The sequence below is a fragment of the Amphiura filiformis genome, unplaced genomic scaffold (genome assembly GCF_039555335.1).
Source record: "Amphiura filiformis unplaced genomic scaffold, Afil_fr2py scaffold_21, whole genome shotgun sequence".
NCBI lineage: Eukaryota > Metazoa > Echinodermata > Ophiuroidea > Amphilepidida > Amphiuridae > Amphiura > Amphiura filiformis.
In genome coordinates, this window is record NW_027305485.1 from 1,834,710 (window position 1) to 1,858,421 (window position 23,712).

General features: G+C 37.5%; 1 protein-coding gene across 1 annotated transcript in view; it reads left to right on the forward strand.

Moving 5' to 3' along the window:
* LOC140143358 (uncharacterized) overlaps nucleotides 1-23,712 on the forward strand; it is a 130,471-nt gene that overhangs the window by 85,221 nt on the left and 21,538 nt on the right. Inside the window, exons 6-8 of the mRNA XM_072165215.1 lie at nucleotides 6,994-7,881; nucleotides 19,820-19,894; nucleotides 20,709-20,832. Coding sequence (XP_072021316.1) covers nucleotides 6,994-7,881; nucleotides 19,820-19,894; nucleotides 20,709-20,832 — 1,087 coding nt within the window. The remainder of the gene's footprint in view (nucleotides 1-6,993; nucleotides 7,882-19,819; nucleotides 19,895-20,708; nucleotides 20,833-23,712) is intronic.

The following is a 23,712-nucleotide window of genomic DNA, read 5'->3' on the forward strand; positions in this document are numbered from 1 at the left end:
AAAGTCAAAATTGATGGTCGGCTTTTCCTCCCAGCTACATATACTTTAAATACACATCATTAGATTTATAAAGTGAACTTAGAGAATTGTTAAATGTCAAAAAAAGTTAATAATTTGCCATAAAAAATATAAAATTTGTTATATCGCAAATTTAAAAAAAAAATCTAAATTATTTGATATCAGAAGAACATTCCTCATATTCAGAATGCAATTTGGTAGGTGCTCTCAGGTCCCACAAAAATGCTGTGCAAAGGTGGGCCACTGAGCCCTTAAAGGCCCATTCAGTGATTTGCTCATCCGGACGATAGTAAAAATCATCAAAATTCAGATTTTGGTACCTTTGTCATTGTCATAGATGTGCTAACATAGCCTCAAGCAGTGGTTCAGCCGAAAGCCGTGTATTTAAGACAAAATAAAACATTTTACACGAATCTATAATTTAGATACTGACAATATCTAAATTAGCTACATGTATTTGAATGGGGCTTCACCTTAGTCAGTACTACTGTTTTCTTGTTTTTTTGCAAAATTTGTCATTTCAAAAATACCAAATGACAATTTGAATGACTTGTCCTTCACTTTTGGGTAATATATTCATAATGTAATATATTCCAAGGGTTGGTAAGGGTGAATTGATGACTACTTTAATCTTGCAAATTTCGGTCTGTCTAATCAGGAAGCTGCTATGGTTAATGTGGTTTAGATATATGTCTCAATAAATTGAGATTCAGGGTCCATCTCATATATGCAGGATGTCCCTCCTTATAATGTTCTTATGTTACAATGCTGAAATGTAGAGTATCAATTATTCTTTAAAAAATTAAAAAAGGGAAACAAATGAAAGACGGAAAACTATCTGACCACTACTACATGTTTCCATAGACCCAGCCAGCCATTCCTATTCAATTAAAGCCCAGTAGCCAGGGGGGCTTGAGGGTGCAGTTGAACCCCCCCACCAAAAAAAAAAAATAAGGTCAGAAAAGTAGAAGGAAAGAATCAATATAAAAGAGCAAACACAAAGAAATAATTTTAAGAGGTATGTTTTTGCAGTCATTGTCTATAGTGTTGAACATTTTGAATATAATAATCATTATGGGAAGGAGTATTTATAGACCCGTCAGGTTCTTGATATGTGTGGAATTGATGAAAGAATGTCAAATTACACCTTAAAACTATGCACCAAATCACTCCATTTCCACTATATTTTTCAAAAGTTTCTCGTCCCCCCATAACCTCCCCTGCATAATGTGCAGCGATTATACATCAACAAACCCACCCACTCCCATTGTCCGCTTGTAAGGATGATGAGTTGAGTTGAGCCCCCTAACTTGGAAGCCTGATGGCTACAGGCCTGAAATAATAGGAGTCATTCCAGATTTCTAACATTTGAAGCGTAACAAAATATTCTTACTTTTTATTCGTTTTAAACATCATCCAACTTGGCAATTCTAATATCTATACAACTTCTTTTGTATGAAGAAGCTTTTCCTGTGTAGTAAAATACTAAAACTTGGCAGAGGTATGTTCTGTTGATCAATACATACAGTCAATTGTGTTCCAGTATCTGTGATTTGAAGCACTCCCCTTAGACCTAGCTTCTTCCTATTTGTGACTTTCATTATTTGCAGCAGTGCTTTTAATGTAGAATGCTCATGCATTTAGTTAGTTGAATGTTTTAAGAAAAGTTTTAATTTGAGTTGTCCTTTTGCTGATTCCAGAAACATGCAGAGTAAATATGTGACGTGTCATGTCAAAATCAGACACTTTTGGGCAGGTTATAAATTTTGAGGTTTTTACATATCTTAAATAGAGAGATATTTTGCTCCATAACGACATTTTCCCCAATGAAGTCGGACATTCCTAAGCGAAGATAATGAGTTCGTAAGTTATGGTAATATAAAATTGGAAATTGAGATATCGGCCTTCAAAAATATTATTGACAATGTTGAGAGTAGGAATTACCTTGAAAAATGTCTCAAAAATACAAGATGCCAGTTATATTCCGGTCTGAAACTATCAGACAATATTTTTAACATTAATAACATCACAAATTCAAGCAACAAACCCAAATTGTGAAAAAATCACCCTGGGCAGATTTTTGGCTATTTCTTCATTTACGATCCTGCCCAAAAGTGTCTTCTTTTGACATGGGACGTCACAAATATGTAATAAATTTGCATGAACAGAAAAAAAACACTAAATTAAAGTGATTACTTATTATTATTATTATTAGTTCTTATTTTGCATGGGGAAACCCCATCAGTGCAAGCACTATTTTTCAGGGGTGCGCAGGGGTCAAAACAAAATACACTAAAATCCTTTTGGGGGAAAAAAACCAAATAAATAAATCTGCTGGTATGTCAATCTTAAAAACGTTTACATTTCTGTCCCTTGATTTGAATACTGATATGACTCCACATTTTGCTTCATTCCCAATTAGCATGATAAAGGAATAACATTGAGCAATGCACCAAGTTTATTCGAATCTATAAATATGATTTTGTTCTCTTTTATTTGGAAAACTAGTTCTGCAGTTTTGTGTAAATAGGGAATAGGGTTGTTTCAGGTGATTGGTGATGTATTGACATATGATTTCCTGTGAGTCTGTCTTATGAGGCTATAGATAGGCTTATATAGTAGGTCCTGTAGGAAAACCAATGGCCCAGAAAAATGTTATCAAGATGGTATAGGATAGCTGACAACAAAATATGAGAAAGTTGTGAAAGTGATTTGTCTGTTGAAGGAATGGATTGAATTAAAGAAAGTTAATTTTTATATTATTTAAATGTAAACAAACAAGTGATTTGTCTTAAATGGATTGATCGAATTAAAAAGTTTCATTTTTTGAATTAATTGAAAAAAAAAGAATTATTTCTTGCTACTTGTTACTCATGTTTCTGATGTTTTAACGTCATTATACAAGTGTCTACCCCTTGTAAAGATGCAAACAAGATTTAAGATAAATAGCGCCATCAATTTTAATGTTCAACTTTGCTTAAAAATGAATACAGTTCTACATGCCATCAAACAACCGACAATACCGAATTTCTACCAATACTGTACTGTAAACACTGTAGATTAAAATGACTGCCATCATGCAGACTATCGTGAAATAAAAAATTAGGGTACTGTATGGTATTTTGACATCATTTAATGGAACAGTTTTGTTGAAAAAAGTGGTGGGGGCAATTATTAGAGTGGAGCTTTAACAGAGAATATGGAATATATTGACCTAATCTTCAATTGTTTTCCTGTAATGTAAGCAAGCAGACTACCTCGATTTTAGCAGGGAAATGATATAAGATAATAATCATGTTACTGGTGAATTTCCCTGCTGTACAGGTAGACATAGGATTAGCAAAATTTTACAGACTGAATTGGATGACAAGTCAACCGAAAAGCCATCCAACTTTGCTTTATCTATAGGGTATTATGCGATAAGAAGCTACTGAAAATTGTCATGGCCACCCTTACCAAACACAACTGCCTAATAGACAGTTAATAGGCAGTTCATAGGCAGTTGAAGACAAATGACTGCCTAATCAAACTATCAACAAGAAGTTGCTGGAAAATTAGGCAGTTGAAGGCCTATGACTTAGGCAGTCAAAGAGCTTGACAGATATGAAGGTCTATAATAGGCAGTCACTATATGAAGCGCTAATACTTTGATTTTTTTATCTAATCAAAATGAAGCTCTAATACTTATGATTTTTTCATCATTAAAATGAAGCTCTAAATGAAGCTCTAATAGGCAGTCAGACCTAATAGACAGTCAGAAGCTAATTTGCATAAGTCATGACCTGGTCACATGATCACCAACTGCCATTTCAAATTTGCTGTTGGATTCAACAAGCTGTTCTTTAGATGGTGGTGTTTTAATGGTCTCTTCATACAAATCATTCATTCTTTATGGGGAATTTTATACTACAGATGACTACACCTGTTGATGCACAGGTAAATTAAAGGTTTGCAGGGTTGCATTGCAACTTGCAAGCAGTATAAATGTTATAAGCTTATCAACTGCATGTACAGATAATGTGTGCATAGGCTGCTGAATTTTGCAGTATGCACTTGCATGTATCCAAAATTAGTTTTCTGTGATAACCTTGCTTTCTAGCAACTGCAAATTGGATTCATATCATTGGCAATAACTGATACGTCCAAAAGGGTGGGGATCGGAGGTATAGTGGTACAATATGCCGCAAAGTATAGCATGTGGTGTATATACTGATGGGCCCGGGTTGGCACCTAGGAATCTGAAACTTTAATTATTAAACAAAATTGTCCGGGCCTTGGATTTTAGTTTTGCATTTTACTTTGTGTTATCATGTCATTATATGGTGTACAATTTATGCTTGGGTCTCAAAATCATTTAGTGTTTAATCAGGAACAGGCATGTCAACTTTCACACCTATTCTCGTAGCGCAGTCTAAACGAGGAGACAGAAAAGCATAGTGTACGTGTGAAGTGTATTATGCACACTTTACATACCGTACAAAACAAGGAGTTTTCACGGGAATGTGAGGAGGTGTGTGAGGTGAACTTAGCCCCCCCCCCCAGCTTTTCATATTCTCGAACGCCATGGCTCAAATAATGGGTCAAAATGAACATTGTAGTCGACAAATCCCAGTACGGCTCTGTCTCACGCCAAGCAATTCCAAAAAGTTGACAACCCTGATCAGGAATTAAATGTGCTTTACAGTTTGTGTTAACAAGTAAATTTCCATGTACTGTATTGGGCTCAGGGGACTGATCGAGATCCGCTGGCCTACCGGCAAAAAATACAGACTGAGCTAAAGGCATGCCACGGGATGCTCATATGCATAATTGTTGGCTGCCAGTTGAGGTAGAAAGTTAAGGGCAGTGGCTCCGCCCGGGGCTCAATAGCCAAACATTGTTTCCAATCTTATCTGGGTGTATGGTCACCGTTTCATATGTATGAATGATTTTTTTTTATGTTGTTGGAATTGATGTGTAGAGCATACAGCATATGTTTGATCTCTTTTTTACAGATCTTTGTTTTCAGAAATAAATGTAGCTTGCTATCTGAAAGAATGAATACATGATTGTATGATGCTTGTCTTACTTTGAGTAACACAGATTGAAGTGTACACTGTCAAAATATGGTGACAAGATTTCATGTTGACCAGGAAAAGACTGCAAATTGCTTTAATTGTTGGCTGCCTGCTGAGATTTGAGGCTTCATTGAAAGAAATTATGGCATGATTGATTGTCAGCTGATGCTGCAATCAAACATTCCCCAATAATAATAATAACCAAAATGGAAAGTAAGTACTTCGATTCATGAAAACAAGTTTCCACAGCAAATTGGGAGACGTCCAACGATCTTCCTGTAAAATCACAAGCTTCCGTTTTATTTGAGGCAGTTGACGACTGCAAGGACTGTCTTTTGGAATTGCAGGAGAACGTTTTAGGTCTGATGGAGCCTTCAAGGAGAGCTGTTTTATAGTGCATTTACAATAGAATGTAAGGAGAAAATGGTCAACTAAGGAGAGCTAAAAATCACTCTCCTATTTCGGATTTAAGGAGAGCAGCTACATGTAGAGTGATTGCTCTCACTCTCCTCTAATTTAGAGCTTCATTTGACTGCCTAAATTAGAGCTTCATTAGAGACTGTCGACTGCCTAAATTAGAGCTTCATTTAGGCAGTCAACTGCCTAAATTAGTGCTTCTTTTGAGGTCGACGACTGCCTAAATTAGAGCTTCATTTGAGGTGAACTGCCTAAATTAGAGCTGAAGGTGAAGGTCTAAGAACTGCCTATAGTGCTTCATTTTGCCCATTTTACATGTCTAGGTACTGCCTATGTGCTTTCAGGTCTATATAGAGCTTCATATATCAACAGCTTCAAGTGACTGCCTGTATTAACTGCTTAACAGACTGCCTAATAACTGCCTAATGAAGGCTTTCATTTCGGTAAGGGCAATCATGTAAAAAGTTAACAATTTGTCTCTGAACCACTGGTTTCTGTATGGAACAAAAAATAGTCAAAAGTAGCATGGAAAATCTTTAAAAATCACCCAATTTGGCTTCTAAAATTAAGGTTTGAAAGCCCTGGGTAGACAAAATAGTTGAATAAATAAAGAATGTGATTTATATCAAAACTCTGATAAACCTTAATTTGTGATATGTTCCTGTTCCTGAACCAGACTGTCTGTCTGGTTCATATCTATGTGCCCTTTCTCAATGTTTTTGTTTTTAAGTTACAGGAATGTTATTGGCTCATTTGTGAGTTGATGCACTTTTAATTTTCTCAATCTTGTTTGTGATTTGGTATTCTTCTTTTTTGTTCCATTTGAAATCCATACACCCCCTATGGAAGACATGATCTTTATCTCTCACATCTAGGGAGTGTGATTTTTAAATGAAGGTTACCTGATTGGGTGACTCCATTTCAAAGTTACACTCCCAGTGTGGAAGATTAAGGTCGTGTCTTTCATACACGGCTGTTTGATGTATATAGAATTGGCTTCATTATTAACTAAATGCAAACTATAGATGGCGCTATTTATCCTAAATAATTTTTCTTAATTTGCAAGGGTTTGGTGATTAATACAGCCATTAAAACGGCTGGAATAGGTGTAACAAGCAACAAGGAAATTTTATAAACATATTTTATCAAACAATGAAAGGAATAATTTGTAGTAAAACCTTGAAAGGGTAATTTCCAGTAACTAAATAGCGCCACCAATTTTGTCATCAAAAGATACATTTTATATCCAAAAAAGCTTTAAAAAATACTATAAAAGTGAATAATTTTGTAAAAGGTGGGAAATTAAAGTTGAGAACGACTCAAAAGCATCTGTATACATTAGCACGATATCACTTTTAGCTGTTTAAGCCTAACATTTGGTTATACATGATGTTTTGTTTGGAAAACTAATAAATGATCCCATCAAACAACCGTGCATAGGAGGTATCAACTAGAATAGCCCATTATCTCAATTCTATTTTGATTTTCCCTTATTTTACAGAAATCCAAGGACAGAGACAAGGTTAAAGATAAAGAAGATGGCGCCAGTCCACGTAAGAAAGCCACCATGGGTGATAAATGCAAGATGTGTGGCAAACATGTCTACATGATAGAGCGGCAAGTTGTAGATGGCAAACTGTTCCACCGAGCCTGCTTCAAATGTGACAAATGCTTCACCACTTTGAGGCCTGGATCATATAAGAACACTAAAGATCCAAAGAAGTTTGAATGTCTCCATCATGGAAACGACATGTTTAAACTCAGGTCAAATATGAAGAACCGCGCTGGCAGTCGACTAGCCGGGGCCGACGACGACGACGATGACAATGCCATATGGCGCATGCAGAGATCGGCTAGTCTGGCGACTAAGCCAACTGTTCAGCCACCGCAGCCTCCTTTACACCCAGCCTCAGCAACTCCACATGGTCCAATAAAAGCAACTGCAGCTCATCCACCACCTTCAAGACCAGTTTCAAAACCACCACCTGTCCCATCTACTGCAAAGCCTCCCTCTGCTGCTGCTGTTCCATTACACCCTCATCTACTAGCTGCAGCAGGCGTAGCATCTGCTAGGTCACAATTTGCAAGTGGAGCAACTCCAGAAGAAACCAGTGTGGAAGAACTGAACCAAACTCAAGATACGACAGGAGATAGTCTGTCTCTGAAATCGGTTACCAGCGATTCAACATCAACAACAAGTAAAGAAGGGTTGACAACCAGTGAAGATTCTCTACTTAAGAAAAGTGATTCACCGGTGTCAAAGAAAGATGATGCAGTTATGAAGACTCCAGCTGGACACAAGGATGAGAATATGAACGCTGAGAAATCAGATGAAGAAAAAGGCGTCTTCGCTGCACTTTCAAAACAAGGAGATGACAGCATTGATAAGGTGGGTCATGAAGAGCATGAAAATAAAAAAGTGTCTCCTGTTGAAGAGAAAAAAGATGAAAAATGGGAACGTGCACTCGTGAAAGAGAATGTGCAGGACTTGGAAATTGTTGAAAAGAACGAGGCTGCTAGTTTAGACAATAAAGAGGCGGAAATGAAAGAAGCGGAAATGAAGGCGGCTTCACCTGAACTTATCGTTAATGAAAAACCCAATGCGGTGGATGAAGACGACGACAGTCTGAACCCATTTGGGGATGATGACGACGAGGATGAAAGTGAGAAAATTTCAAATGAAGTTAAGTCTGATGTAAAGTTAGAAATAACGTTAGAAGAATTTCAAAATCAGAAGAACGAATTGGACATTTCAGTGGAGGACAGCAAAAGAAAAGACAATGACAGCATCGCTTCTGGTGATACCGGCAGCAAGGCTGATAGTGATGTTCAAGGTGCCGGCCATGTTGAAGTGGCCAGGCTCGCTGTCCAGACCCAAGAGTTGGGAGATGATGCAAAGAGCGCTAGCAGCATCGACGATATCTACGATAATGAATTGAACCCATTTGCCGATGAAGAGGAGGAGGGTGTTGCTCAGCAACCGGATGATTATAAGAAGGAATATAATCCTTTTGATGAATCTGGTTCTGATCAAGATGAGGACTATGATAATAGTCTGAACCCGTTCGATGATGACGACGGGACGATACTCCGACAACTCCAAATGGTGCTTATAATCCGTTCACTGGTTCCCTCTTAAATCCAAAATCACCAAAATCTGGTAAGAAACCAGACCGGCCACCGCCACCTCGTGCCACACAAGACCAGTCTTCCATGTATCAAGTGAAAACTCGCCAACAAATTCTCCAAGAAATGCATGTTAGTAGGGACACTATAAAACACGGTAACAGCAAAAAGAAGAGACCCGCTCCTAGGCGTCCACCTCCCCCTGGTGAGACGGGTACCCCATCACCATCAAAAGACGGTGGTACGCCATCACCATCAAAAGACGGTGCTGTGGCTCCTCCGAGAAGAAAGAAAACAAAAACGAGGAGAGCGCCACCGCCGCCGCCGACAATGCAAGGTGACAGTCCCCAGAAAACACCCCCACAAAGACCGCCACCTATTACAGTCAGCCCGTCTCCCGACAAAGGATCCATTGCCAAACCAACTCCCTCTCCTAGGTTAAGCTTGTTAGCAGATAATAGTGGGACCTCATCGCCAGACCAGTCCCCACCGACACATCCAAGGCTACATATAACGTTCACACCGGATGCTCAAGTAGCATCTGATGGAGAGGATAGACCGACGCCTACAACCAGGAAAAATAGAAGAGCGACAACGTGTGGAGTACACCCGAAGGTCAGTAATCTTGTTATTAACAGAAGACTTTGGTGGCGATATCTTTGCATGCTAATTTAGAGCTGTAGTTTACATACATGTGTATTACTAACAGGAGATCTCTAAGTAGTGATTTCTTTTTTGCATGCTGTTTTAAATCTGTTAAGGTGGGTCGGATGGCATGGCTATATTTTTTCCAGTTCTAGTCATTTAACTAAAAAACAGCAGAATACTTCTTAATATTAATACATTGATTGTATAGGAAATTAGTCTTGGATGCCAATAATCTTGTGGTTCTTGAGTTAAGGCCGAAAATATACCCAAACTAAAATGGACATCGGGCAGAGAACGCCCCTCATAAAAAACCTTGGGATCACATTTATAAACGCATCCCAAAAAGAAAGTATCCAGTCTGATTTTGATCCATAAAACAAAGATGGGGTCTCAAATCAAGACCTACCAAAAGTATGTTACAGATAAGGTTATTCCGCATAGTTTGATACCTCATTTGTCCAAATCGATGCAGAATTGATGACACAATGATCTTTTGAATGCAATTATCTCAATTTTAAAAATTACACTATTCCTATTGATGTGGTTTTCCTGCTTCTCAAGATTCTTCATAAAGATACACAATAAACGAGACTGTCTAAGACTGTTTGGCTTCACTTCATGTGTTTCATTCAATACAGATACTCTTTTACTCCTTCCTCAATGTTTTACCCTTCACTTTTCGCAGTCAATATCTGGTATTTCCTCCTGCTGCATCAACCACTGCGCATGCTCTCAGCCTTGATCTATCGCTAGCCATATTGAGTAGCAGGACCAAATCAATCGGAATTTACTGCAACTTTTAAAATTGAGATAAGTCCAAAAAAAAAATATTGTTGTGTTGTCTTCAAGTGGAAAAATGGGAAAGTTGGGTCGAGGCGGTCGGATTTTTTTTTTTTTTTCTTCTTTTTTTTTTAACCTTCAGTTTTTAAAAAATTCAAATTAATAAATAATGCTTCTTCAATTAGGGGACATTTGTCAATTTTGACTTCTGGATACCTGGTAGACATCAATTAAAGACTAGTCTGTCAATATAATATTAATTTTAAGTGAAAAACATTGATTTTTTGAACAAATCTGTAAAAATCATCATTCCAAAAAAAAAAAAAAAAAAAATTGCAACCCTGATTTTTCAGGATTTAGGACCGGACGGTTGAGGGCAACACAACAATTTTTTTTTTTTGGCCTAATTGCATTCAAAAGATCACAGTGTCATCAATTTTGCATCGATTTGGACAAATGAGGTACCAAACTATGCGAAATAACCTTATCTGCAACATACTTTTGGTAGGTCTTGATTTAAGACCCCAAATTTTACTTATGGACCAAAATCAAACTGGATACTTTCTTTTTGGGATGCATGTATACCTTTCCTCTTGAGTGTCATCTTTATTTGTCTTAATACTTGAGCACAAGTACTGCTAGGACACACTCCCCTCCTACTCACCTTAATAGTGGTAGTTTAATACTTGAGCACAAGTACTGCTAGGACACGCTCCCCTCCTACTCACCTTAATAGTGGTAGTTTAATACTTGAGCACAAGTACTGCTAGGACACACTCCCCTCCTACTCACCTTAATAGTGGTAGTTTAATACTTGAGCACAAGTACTGCTAGGACACGCTCCCCTCCTACTCACCTTAATAGTGGTAGTTTAATACTTGAGCACAAGTACTGCTAGGACACGCTCCTCCTACTCACCTTAATAGTGGTAGTTTAATACTTGAGCACAAGTACTGCCAGGAAACGCTCCCCTCCTACTCACCTTAATAGTGGTAGTTTAATACTTGAGCACAAGTACTGCTAGGACACGCTCCCCTCCTACTCACCTTAATAGTGGTAGTTTAATACTTGAGCACAAGTACTGCTAGGACACGCTCCCTCCTACTCACCTTAATAGTGGTAGTTTAATACTTGAGCACAAGTACTGCTAGGACACGCTCCCCTCCTACTCACCTTAATAGTGGTAGTTTAATACTTGAGCACAAGTACTGCTAGGACACGCTCCCCTCCTACTCACCTTAATAGTGGTAGTTTAATACTTGAGCACAAGTACTGCTAGGACACGCCCCTCCTACTCACCTTAATAGTGGTAGTTTAATACTTGAGCACAAGTACTGCTAGGACACGCTCTCCTCCTACTCACCTTAATAGTGGTAGTTTAATACTTGAGCACAAGTACTGCTAGGACACCCTCCCCTCCTACTCACCTTAATAGTGGTAGTTTAATACTTGAGCACAAGTACTGCTAGGACACGCTCTCCTCCTACTCACCTTAATAGTGGTAGTTTAATACTTGAGCACAAGTACTGCTAGGACACGCTCCCCTCCTACTCACCTTAATAGTGGTAGTTTATACTATTGGCCATATTAACAGAATCCCTAGTTGGTATTTTCTCCATTGCATGCTGTTATTAGAGTGGTAGGTAGTTTATTGGACTATTCCAGTTGAAATCCATGCAACCCCTATGGAAGACATGACCTTAATCGTATACACAGGTAGTGTGAATTTCAAATGGGGTTACCTGAATGAGTGACTCCATTTGAAATCTACACCCCTTGTGTGGGAGATTAAGGTCATGTCTTCCATTTGGGGTGTATGGATTTCAACTGGAATAGCCCATTGCATGCCAGTTGTAAGTAGCAAGTAGTGACAATCTAAAATTGTAGTGATATATGTATACTTTGTTTTGGTCAGTCAATCCATTGTAACTTTGGGTAACTTTTTCAACCTCATGTTTAGAAAATCTGAAATTGAGGTTCATTCAAAGCAAAGTTGACAGCTATGTGGCCCAGTGGTTGCAGTCTGAGTCTTTGAGTCTGGTGCAAGAGGTACCCGGTTCAATTCCCAGTGGAGGCAAATATCAAAATTGAATTGTTGGGCAGATGCAGTGAATGGCAAAGATCTCACAGCCAGTTCCCAGCAGGGTAACAACTTGCTATCTGTACACTCTACAGACAGGGTAGGGTATACAGAGTGTGCACCCTACCCTGGGCCTCTTGGCAGAACAGTGTCTGACATTGAATGACTTTTACCCAGTTAATTACAAAAGCAAATAAATCAATCAATCAATCAAAAACTTTGAGAGTATCTAGAAAAGTCAAATTGGAGTTGATCAACCAGAACAACTGATTATGCGAGGGGAAAGATATTATTTCCAATAACTTCAATGCAACCATATCAATGGGACAAACTAATGCCTTAAATAAAGCAATTGCTAATGCAGTAATCCTAAACTCACGCAAATAACTATAAATACAAAACTTGTGGCAGGTTTTGATCAAATTCCGTTCCATATTTAGTCTCCTTACACTGTGGAACACAATAGCCTTATCCCAATGGCATAGTTCAATAACCTCAATTGAACAATCATAGTGCAGAATTTGACCTCAATTGTTGCAGAGTATGAGTTTTTGTACCCAAATTTTCAAAGGTCATTCAATGAATGTGCACATGTATTGGGGTTAAAGAACTGTGCCCTGATAGATGAGCATGTTGTGGATCCTAGTGTTAGCATATCATTACACTCTGACAAGGTACAGACCTTGATATTAAAAAATGTGTCATGGCAGTGGTATATAGAAACTGTTGTAATTGACGTCTGTGATATTAAAATGCTAATCCCCACTTAAGACCCGGCTAAGTCTAAAATAGAAAAGAAATAAAAATAAAATATAAATATTTGACAACTGAACATGGAAGAAGGAGATATAACCTGTCATTCTTGGTTTGTCTAACGATGAAGACAGGTGCTGTGTCCTTAAAGGGGTAATCGGTATTTTGCTAAATCCAAAATGACTTTTAAAGCCATAATGTATGATTTGATCAAATTTTAATGTTGTTATTCTTCACTCAAAATGCTGAAATATTATTAGTAATAACTGTCGGGAAAGCTTTCAGTCCATTTTAAACCAAGATAACACGAAAGAATCCACACTGGCTGTTTTGGCCGTTTAATGTGGGAGTTAATTAATGAGTGAGTTATGACATTATGGAGAAATTGCTCTGTTACCTGACAAACAAAATGAATTTGGCTGATTCCAGAATATAGGTGTAAGTTGGGACATGTGTCAGACAAAAAATAAGGTTTGAAAAGAAATAACCAATTATAATAATTTTACCAAAATTGACCAAAATTCTGCGTAATTCTGGTCTGTGTGTTAGATTAGAAATGTTCATGCCAAATGATACATTATTAGCTTAAAACCCATGCAAATGGCGTAATATTGGTAAATACTACAAAGTTAACCCCATGAGCACTACCTGCCGAACTAACATTGCTTCTGATTGGTCAGTTACATGATATTTTCACTTTAATCACCAATCAGAATGGAGCTTTGCAAATAATTCACCCAATTTTGTGTGTGGTAAAATTATTCTAACAATGTTGCTGATTGGGCCAATTGATAATGAAAACTTCTTTTTGGCCAATCGGCAAGTAGTTCTCATGGGGTTAAACATCTGTTAGTGCAAGAATGTGATTTAATTAGTTCTTTAAATGAATGTTCTACTATAAACTAGATGGAAGTTGACGTTTACAAGGTTTTGTCCATGCAATTTTGTGATATCTGACATGCAGCAAATGCTGGCACTGCTATCTTGGATTTGAACCTGGAACTGAATCATATTTTGCGATATTCACCCAAACTTTCAGGCTTTTTTCATAGAAAAGTTGCCTCTAATAAACACCCCCTTTAGACAATATCATGCCACCAGTGTGTTTCTTAGAAACAAAATGGTACTGAATTATTTGAGCAGTTAGATAAACTTTTAAAGTTGTACAAAATATGTAAGCATGCCCCTTTAACTAGTAACATGAATAGAATTCTTCTCCCACTACTTACGATAGAATTATTTTCAAGCATTATCGTAGGATCTTTGGGCATATTTTAAGAAACTATTTTGTACCTTTCAGGAGTACATGACAATCACGCTCTCTCACACTGTAACCACATTATAAAGTTAGTTACATGTAGATGCTGCACGAAATGTATGTGTCGTAATTTAGTATTTATTTATTGGACATAAATATGTGTATTACACTTGTTGGCTTGGTGTGTGTATCTTTAAAAAAGAACTTTTACGAATATGCTGGTGAGTTTTTGATTATTTTGATATATTTTTAGTAAATAACATTCATTGTAGTAATTAACACATTTATTCATTGCATGATTAGAATTTGTTATTAAAACCCAAGGGCGTTTCTTGGGAACAGTGTGTCATACCCTTAATTTAGAGTCCGAAGTTTACCGTTTTCTAAAATCCATTTTCCGTGTTGTAATCCGTGTTGTAAAATTTGTAAATCCGTGTCATGAATAAAGCTTAAAATGTAAAAACAATGATATTAATATCACAATAAAGTGTTCAATATCGCAATCAATATGCTCTGATTGGAATGTTCTCACGATAACAGGCCGACTATTACGATGTTTGGAGGGATATAGGGGGTTCATGCCTCGGTAATATACCTTTATTTCAGTATTATTAAACAGTATTTTTATCATAAAATCGACATACACAACTCATGATTGTTTTTAACATTTATTTCTTTTATCTTTTAACAATTTTTGTCACATGTCATTTTCCGTGTTGTACCTCCATTTCCGTGAATTTCTTCCGTTTTCCGTAAAACAGAAAACTTCGGACTCTACCCGCAATTGCACGAATGAACACCCAAATGATTTCAACTTTTTAAAAATATCATAAAAAGTACAAATGTATATAATTATAAAGAGATGAGCATGTCAAATGTTGTGTCGTAGATTAATTATTTAGAGCATATGGTACCAGTTATCAATATGTGATGCTATCAAGCAAAATCAGTCGGAAATTGGTAATATTAAATTGTCAGTTTCTTATAGGATAGTAAACAGCATTAACAAAGCTGGATTTTGCAGAAAACCACATTGAAATTGATTTACCAGTTACAAAGATATGAGCAATTAGAGAGTTTCCAAAACAAAAGGAAACAAAAGGAAATATTTCCTTTCTTTGGCTATATCTCAAAATCAATATGTCCGAGTTCCGACTGATTTGGCTTCATCACATTATAATAGTTATCTAATCCTGTGTTTATTGGTTATCTAACCTTAAATGCGTAAAAGAATACTGGTTTAGGTCAAGGAACAACAACATTTGGTTGTTCCACTTGAAATGCGTACATACACCCCCTGTAGAAGACATTTCTTCACACAGGGGATGTAGATTTCAAATGGCATCACCCATTCAGGTAACCCCATTTGAAATTCACACTCCCTGTGTGAAAGATAAAGGTGGCGTCTTCCATAGGGGGTGTATGGATTTCAACTGGAATAGCCCATTTATTTACAAGGTGTTCTAAAATGATTAGTACCAGTACATTCCACAAGTTGATAGAAAGTTTGGCACTTGCTAAAGTGTACGTCTTGTTTATTGCGTAAAAAGAACAGAGTCGGGCATTAATCATGCGATGCTACATGGTTAGGTTCACCTGAGACTAGCTAGTATACCTAAAATAAGGTGTCAATGTTTCATAGCCTTTCATGACATGATTCCATCAGCCAATCTGCCAAAAAGTTCAAAATGTTTATACGCAGTGCACATGTTTAAGTGGCGAAAAAGTGCAAAACTTCTCTGATAACTTAAGTTTGTTTGGTTATAATACTAATAGGCAAAAAAATATTCGGTTTTGTTACTGTGCGCGTCAATATAGTCCCAACTCAAGCTCACGTCACACATTATGCAACTCACAACTAGCTTAAGTGCTGCGCCCAACTGCGTGCATGCCATTTTATATCAATACACAGTGTTATGAGTCTTTTTTTTTGCCTATTATAAGCCGCAGGGGCGGATTCAGGAATTTTCAATAGGAGGGCGCTGCGGCAGCTTGGCGCCCACACAAAGTCAGGCGCTGGTATGTAAAAATTAGAGGGCCACCCCCCCACTAAATCCGCCTCTGAGCCAAACAAACTTTGATCATGTGATCATCAGGTAAACATTGTAATACCAATTGGTACAATCATTTTGGGACACTCTGTATACATAATATTTGTCAAAATGTTAATAAGCTTTTGTTTGGATGTATATTGTATGTGTTTCCGACCATTTTTAAATAGACCCGCTGGGATTTCAGCATTGGCAAGTTTAGTTTCAGAATGATAATAATTGTCAAAAATGCTGTCATTTTGATCCTAGTGTAGTGAATCATGTTGTGTCACATTTCTGAAGTGGAACTTAGAAGAAAAAAGACAAAAGCAAACAAAAACATTGATGAGAATTATCATGTTTTCATTTAACTTCTATACTAATAAAATAATAAGCGGTCTCTATCTGTCTATCTGTCTATCTGTGTATCTGTGTATCTATCTATCTGTCTGTCTGTCCGGCTATGCGTTCCGCCGCGTTCCGCCGCATCGAGCCGAAATTTCGGATATGGATAGGTGACGGAAAAGCAAGTTAACCGGTGGTTTTCAAGGGCCCCTCGAGGTCAAAGGTCATCTAGGGGGAAAATACCCCAACTGGATAGCAAAAGCAGCAGCAAGTGGATACAAAGATGTGTAATGGGCAACTCTGGACAAGTTTCATTCAGCTTTTGGCTGTTTGCCCAATTTGAAATGCACTGTAATGTCTACCCAGAATGCATTGCTGCAAAGCTACAGGTGCACTAGCATTAAGAAAATAATGAGCTCTGTGTGTTCGATGGCAATCGTTTCTCCGCTTCCACGCATCATTCCGATATTTCGGACATAGATGGGTACCGGGCGTGCGCTGTTTACCGGGTAGTTTTGAAGGTCATCGGAGGTCAAGGTCAAAGGTCACAGATTTCAAACTTTGTCCGATCGGGCCCAAACTTGGTGGGTGGGATCCTTGATAGGAGGGAATATATGTCCAAAATAAAAGCGAGGTCAACCGAGGTCAAAGGTCATTACGGAGGGGTCAAATTGCAAACTTTGTCCGATCGGGTTCAAACTTGGTGGGTCGAAACCTTCATATGAGGGGAGCATGAAAAACATTATATGGAGGTCATCCGAGGTCAATGGTCAAAGGTCATGGATTTCAAACTTTGTCCTATCGGGTTCAAACTTGGTGGGTGCAATCCTTGCTACGAGGGAATATATGCATAAAACAAAATTGAGGTCAACCGAGGTCAAAGGTCATGTAGGGGCTAAATTTAAACTTTGCCCTATTGGGCTTAAACTTGATAGGTGGAATCCTTCATATGACTGAGGGAGCATGAAAAAATTGCACCAAGGTCATCCAACTTCAAAGGTCATCTGGGGTCAAACAGTATCGCTATCATGCCAGTGCTCTCACAGCATCTGGGCTCTCATAGCCGCAGGTGCACTAGTTATTTATAAAGTTCAAAGATTTGCAGTGATTTTCTTTGATTCACTTAATTCTTTAATACATGGCTTTCATTAAATTAACCACTTGCAGGCTATGCTAACAAAGGTGCAACAATCTGAGTTTTGGTGATTTTTTACAATTTTCCAAAGAGCATTAACCTTACTAAAATCTATTTCATGAAATTTTGGAATCTACATATTACTTTAAATGGGAACAGCCCTTTAGTCTAAAGGGTCATTAGTCTGAAAAGGGTTAAAGTTAGGGTTTAGGGCATTTTATGTTAGGAATAGGGTTAGGGGTAATGTTAGGGTGAGGGTTATGTCCGGTTAGCATTACATGCTCAATCCGAGGCTATTGATGGACGTGTTGATCCGGGGTGTTGATACTACGCTTTATTACACACAGTACGTATATTTCTATAGAGGGCCACACTACAGGCTGTATGCATTGTAATATATGTACAAAAAAGTAGCCTAGATTCGGAACAGTAATCTCAGATCATGCACTGTCTATAGGTTAGAGTGTTAGAATTTGAGTTATGGTTAAGTTTTGTGTTAAGGTTAGTGTTTAGTGTAGGATTAGGGCTTATGTTATAGGTTAGGGTTAGGGTAAGGGTTTTGGGTTATATCTAGTGTACTAAGTTATTGCGTTTTCGGACTAATGACCCTTTGAACTATCAACTTGTAAGCCTTTAAATGACCTTTTCAAAATTACAACTATGTGCAGCGCTTCTTAGAAATACATTGGGCCAATCCATTTGAAATTAACACTCCCCATGAGGAAGATTTTGGTAATACCATCCACAGGGGGAGTATGAATTTCAAATGGAATGAACACATTAACAAGCTCTATTTGAAACACATCCTCCCTCTGTGGAAGATTCAAGTCATGTCTTTCTCAGAGGGTGTATAAAATTCAAATGGAGCTACCTAATATGTTCATTCCAATTAAAAGTCACACTCCCCCTGTAGAAGTTATTTCCAAAATCTTCCACAGGGGTAGTGGGAATATCAAATGGAATAGCCCCATGCCTTTTTAAGACCAAAATCAGTAATGAAGAACATGATAATGTTGGTGGAATGAGAGAGTTATGCATTTGAAACAAGAACCTTTATTTGGACCCTGATTTGAATGCCCTGGTGAATACTGAGTCAGCCATGGAGCAGTTTACTGTGATAGGCTTGTATCAATCTAACATATCTGTGTGACTGTTTCCAAACAGTTTGATGAGGAAATGTGAAAAAAAATGATGATCGTTGATAACAAATCATTCCATTTTTCTCCTGACTCATTCACTAAAACGTGCGCCCACCTAAAGTTCCAAGCTTAATGATTTTGGTAGTAATACTTAGTTGTGCAATTTATATTGTTGTTATTTATTTATAATAATATAGTGTCAAATTTATCGCACAAAATGTATTTTGTCTACAATATCCCCTGTGGAAGATAGTCCCCAAATCTTCCACAGGGGTAAATTTTAAATGTAATAGACCATTTACAACTTACAAGCAATTATAAGGTATTCATACAAATCTGTGCATGTGTGTGGACATGACATTGTTGTTGCTATTTCAAAATTACAATTTTATTAATTTTGTTGATGCAGAGCATAATGAAATAAATTATAAAACTTTTATTGGGATAGAACTTTTGAATAAACATGATAAAAAGGGTGCTATGATAAAGCATATACCAACTGATCATAAAATGCACAAAACCATGTAATTGTGTTCTTACAGCATGATTTTATTACTGGGGGGGGGGGGGGGTTCATGCCCTAACGGTGATCATCAGATAGTCATGAGATTTTTGGTCGTTTTGTGTATTTTTTATTACATGCTCTACTATTGAATAGTATCACACTTTTTCATCTGTTTTTCATTGACTATAATATGTGACCCGATTTGATCTACTCAGGCCAAAGTTGGAAATATTGAAAATATTGAAAATTGAGTTACTACCATTACTAACTTGCTCAGTACCTACATTTATTGATGTTGAATCCCCAGGTCTCTTGAATACTTGATAACAAACATATGAACCTTTTTTGTATTTTTTCCTCCTCACTTTTTACAGGTCTATACTCTATATCTTTGTTGCCGACTTTAGCCTGATTGGATCAGATCTGGTCACATGTAATACCAACTTATCCTTTATATTTTTGTCCCATCAGTTCTTTTTGTTAAAGTTTCTTATGTTACTAACGTATGAATTTTTGTTTCTACTGCAGAAGTCTATTTCACCAAGCAGGCTATCAATGGTTAATAAAAGAAAAGCACCGCTACCTCCTGCCATCAAAAGAGATGTAAGTCTATTTCTATTTTCTAATCATTTTTATGTTGTGTCAAATCTTGGAATCAATTGAATACCTGAGTGGAAGAAGGGCCCAACTCCAATTTTTTACAAAAATGAGTTAGACCCAGCATTGTATTGCCAGCAAACTGTTCTTCCTTGTGTGTGAAAGATGAGCCAAAATCCACTCTCTAAATAGTCTTCCACGTACACTTAATCATGGTTTTTATGGAAGAAAGGCCCAACTCCATGGAGTTGGGCCCTTCTTCAACAAATATTGGGTTAAAGAAGAATTTTGTTCATCCATGAAATCTGCTTTTCACTGCAATAAACTTTCTTGCTAACATATTACATGCTTCTACTTGTGCAATTAATGGATAATTATCAAATTTCTGTAGCAATTTATAACACATCTGCTTACGGAACTGGCACTTGCAGTATATGAGCGGAACAAGGGCCCAACTCCAGCTCCTGGCGGGGGTTTAGGGGGCAGCGCCCCTGGAAGCTCTGGGGTTTTAGCGTTTTAAAAGGCCAAGGAATCCTATTTTGAGGGGCAAATTTTGATGTTTTTGCACCGTCAAAAGTGACGGACTCTTTTCATAAATACTTTTTTCCCAAATGACTGATTTCCCCCGAATGACCAACAAAAGTGGGGGGCCTGTGCCCCCTGCCCCCCCCCTTTGTGCACGCCACTGGCGTGCCACGGGGCAATACCTTGGGCAGCCTTTCAGTGAAAATCTGTGTTTAAGCCCTAAATGCATCACGCAAGTTCCTTGCCATGGCAAAAACGACCCTTTTCATTCATTTTTGTGGTCATGCATTTTCAGGTAACTAAAGATCATGAGGATCCTCAACAAATTCAAAACGAACTGACTGACAATGAGAAACAACAAAGGGAGTTGGAACAAAGGGGCATTGAGTTAGAGAACAAACTCAGGCAAACAATGGAAGGTAAGTAGTAGCCACAGTGCTCGTCAAAAGTGTTGGAACACTTAAAAGGGCATTTCGTGATCCAGCATCATCCCCCACTTTTCTCAAAAAATGTTGAGATTTTTATATCACTGGAAACCTCTGGCTACATAATGTTTATGTACAAAAAATTTCTTGCAGATTAATTTGTTTAGCAAAAATATCGTGAAATTTGAATTTCGTTCTGGTATACCAGAACGAAATTACTACACATTGTCTATGGAGCAGTGTAATACACATAATCATGCATAACTCGCAAACGCAAAATCAGAATGAACTGAAATTTTGCGAATAAGCTTTTTTAGTGGATATCTACTGAAAAATGTCATAATAAGAGGATGCTAGGATCACGAAATACTCCTTTAATTTGAAATTGTAAATGAGCTCCTCATTCCCCCAAACAATGTTGAATCATGTAATGTTACTCATACACGCCTAGCAGTACCCAACATTGATTGGTGGGGAAAGGATTTGGGAGGTTAAAGAAGGGTTAGGCTTGACACCAAATAAGCGGCATTTGAGAGGCAAAGTTCGACTTGAAGCACCAGAAGACGTCGATGCACTGCATGCAACATAAAAAGTCCCAAGTTTTGAGATATTTTCTGAAAATATCAAGAGCTATCTCAAAAACCACTGAAATAATACTAGGCTTGTTTGTACTCATTTTAATGCATTTTTCATGCTGATTCCAAATATGGTCATGAAAATAGACAATTATGAAATTTTTTGATTTTTAAAGAAAATTTTAAACTTGTCATCTGCAGTTGACACCTGCATGGAGAGCGTTAAAATCAATTTATATTTGGGTACATGCAATGTTTGTGCTACATAAATTTTACACTTTCCACTCTCTTTCAAGCATGCACACAAGTTGCAATTGACATAAAAATTATTTTGTGTAAGTTAATGCACAATTAAAAAAAAAGTAAAAGTATTTGAAATTGTTACAGCACACAAAAGGAATCATGTGGAAAAACAATTTCACTTCCACAAGCAACATTACAAAGCAACATTGAACGTGATAAATGTAGGTAAACTTTGCAGCTTCCATCCAGTAAAAATTAGACCAGGCAAGTTTAAATGATAAGGAAATCTAAATAGGAAACCACTAGTGAATAGTTTGTCAGTCAATTTGTTGAACATTTAGAGCAAGGCATGGCCATGTGATTTACAGTGAGTGTACTTTCATATCAATTTGGCTATTGCAGTTGAAATCCATACTCCCTGTGTGGAAGAGAGAACCTTAATCTCTCATGCAAGGTGTGTAGATTTCAAATGGGAGTCACCCATTCAGGTAACCCTTTTTGAAATACATACTCCTTGTGTGGGAGATTAAGGTTGTGTCTTCCATAGGGGGTGTAAGGATTTCAACTGGAATAGCTCCAGGTGCCTGGTGAAGCAGATGATGAAACATTCACACTTGACTGGTAAGGTGATGAAGTCATATATGAAGAGTGCAGGCACATAACGTGATATATGCTACATCAACTGATTGGGGCATAGAAACGCTTACTGCATGGGCTGCCTTGAACTCTTTAATACTCTGTGTGCTTGCCATAGCTCCAAGTTTTATGATATTTTTTCAAAATATCAAGAGCTATCATAAGAACCACTGAACCAATACTAGGCTTGTTTGTACTCATTTTAATGCATTTTTCATGCTGATTCTAAATATGATCATGAAAATTTACAATTCTGAATTTTTTTCAATTTTGGGGGAAAATGAAACTTGTCGTCTGCAGTCGACACCGGCGTGGAAAGAGTTTATAATGATACAAAGTATAAATAACAAAAGGCAGCTATCAGAGTCAAAACTTTCTCCGCATAAACATAAACAAAGTAGGTTATCAGACTATCTTGTAGATGGACATGCTACCTGTGTAGTTGATATGTCATGGGCAATGTTACATCATCATGCATGCATGCAATGGTACAAAGGATTCAAACTTGTCTTAGATGACAGGAATATGGTAATTAGACTTGACACATTTATGTGTCAGCAAATTATAGCAAATTAATAATCATATGTAGGCCTGTGACATTCACACATGCTTACCTGGGTTGTAGTGCCTACATGACATAGCACAGTACAGTCCATATTCAAAAAGAATAATTCTTATATACATGTAATTGAAATGAATAAAGCACCTCTATGGAATATGCACTTTTACATCAAACTAGACATTTTCACCCAGTAGCTTCATAGGCGTAGATCCCATGGGGATGGGGGTGATAAATCCCCAATATTTTGCCAGGGGATGGTCCATACAATCATCCCCCAAAGTTGACGCCTGATAATGGGTTTCTGACCAAATTAACCTCATATTTGCCCATTTTAGCCCGAAAGTGCAACTTTTAAATGCGCTTTGCACGCATTTATTCTACTTTTACACCATATTTCATCAGTTTAGCTTCAACATAGCAACATTTTTCGCGCGCAATTGTACCATAAACTTATTCTGATGCCAAAAGGTGCTGGATTGACTATACTTCAAGCAATTTTTTCCAACTCCATCCCCCAATGTCAAAAAGAAATCTACGCCACTGATGAGTAGCTTACATTCTTTATCGTATCATTATGACCAGTTCGTACTACATGAATGATTAGGATTGAGCTATGTTTCATTTGGCAGAACTTGAATACTTGATATTTTTAATCCCCAAAAATGTGTATTTTTCTGGAATGGGGAGTAGTACAGGAATGTTCCCAGAAACCGACAACCCATGGGGCTAGGAGGAGAGAGCAGAATAGCTAAAATGGCTACCATATTCCATATACATTCTTTATCATATCATTATGACCAGTTAGTACTAAATGAATGATTAGGATTGAGCTATATTTCATTTGGTAGAACTTGATTT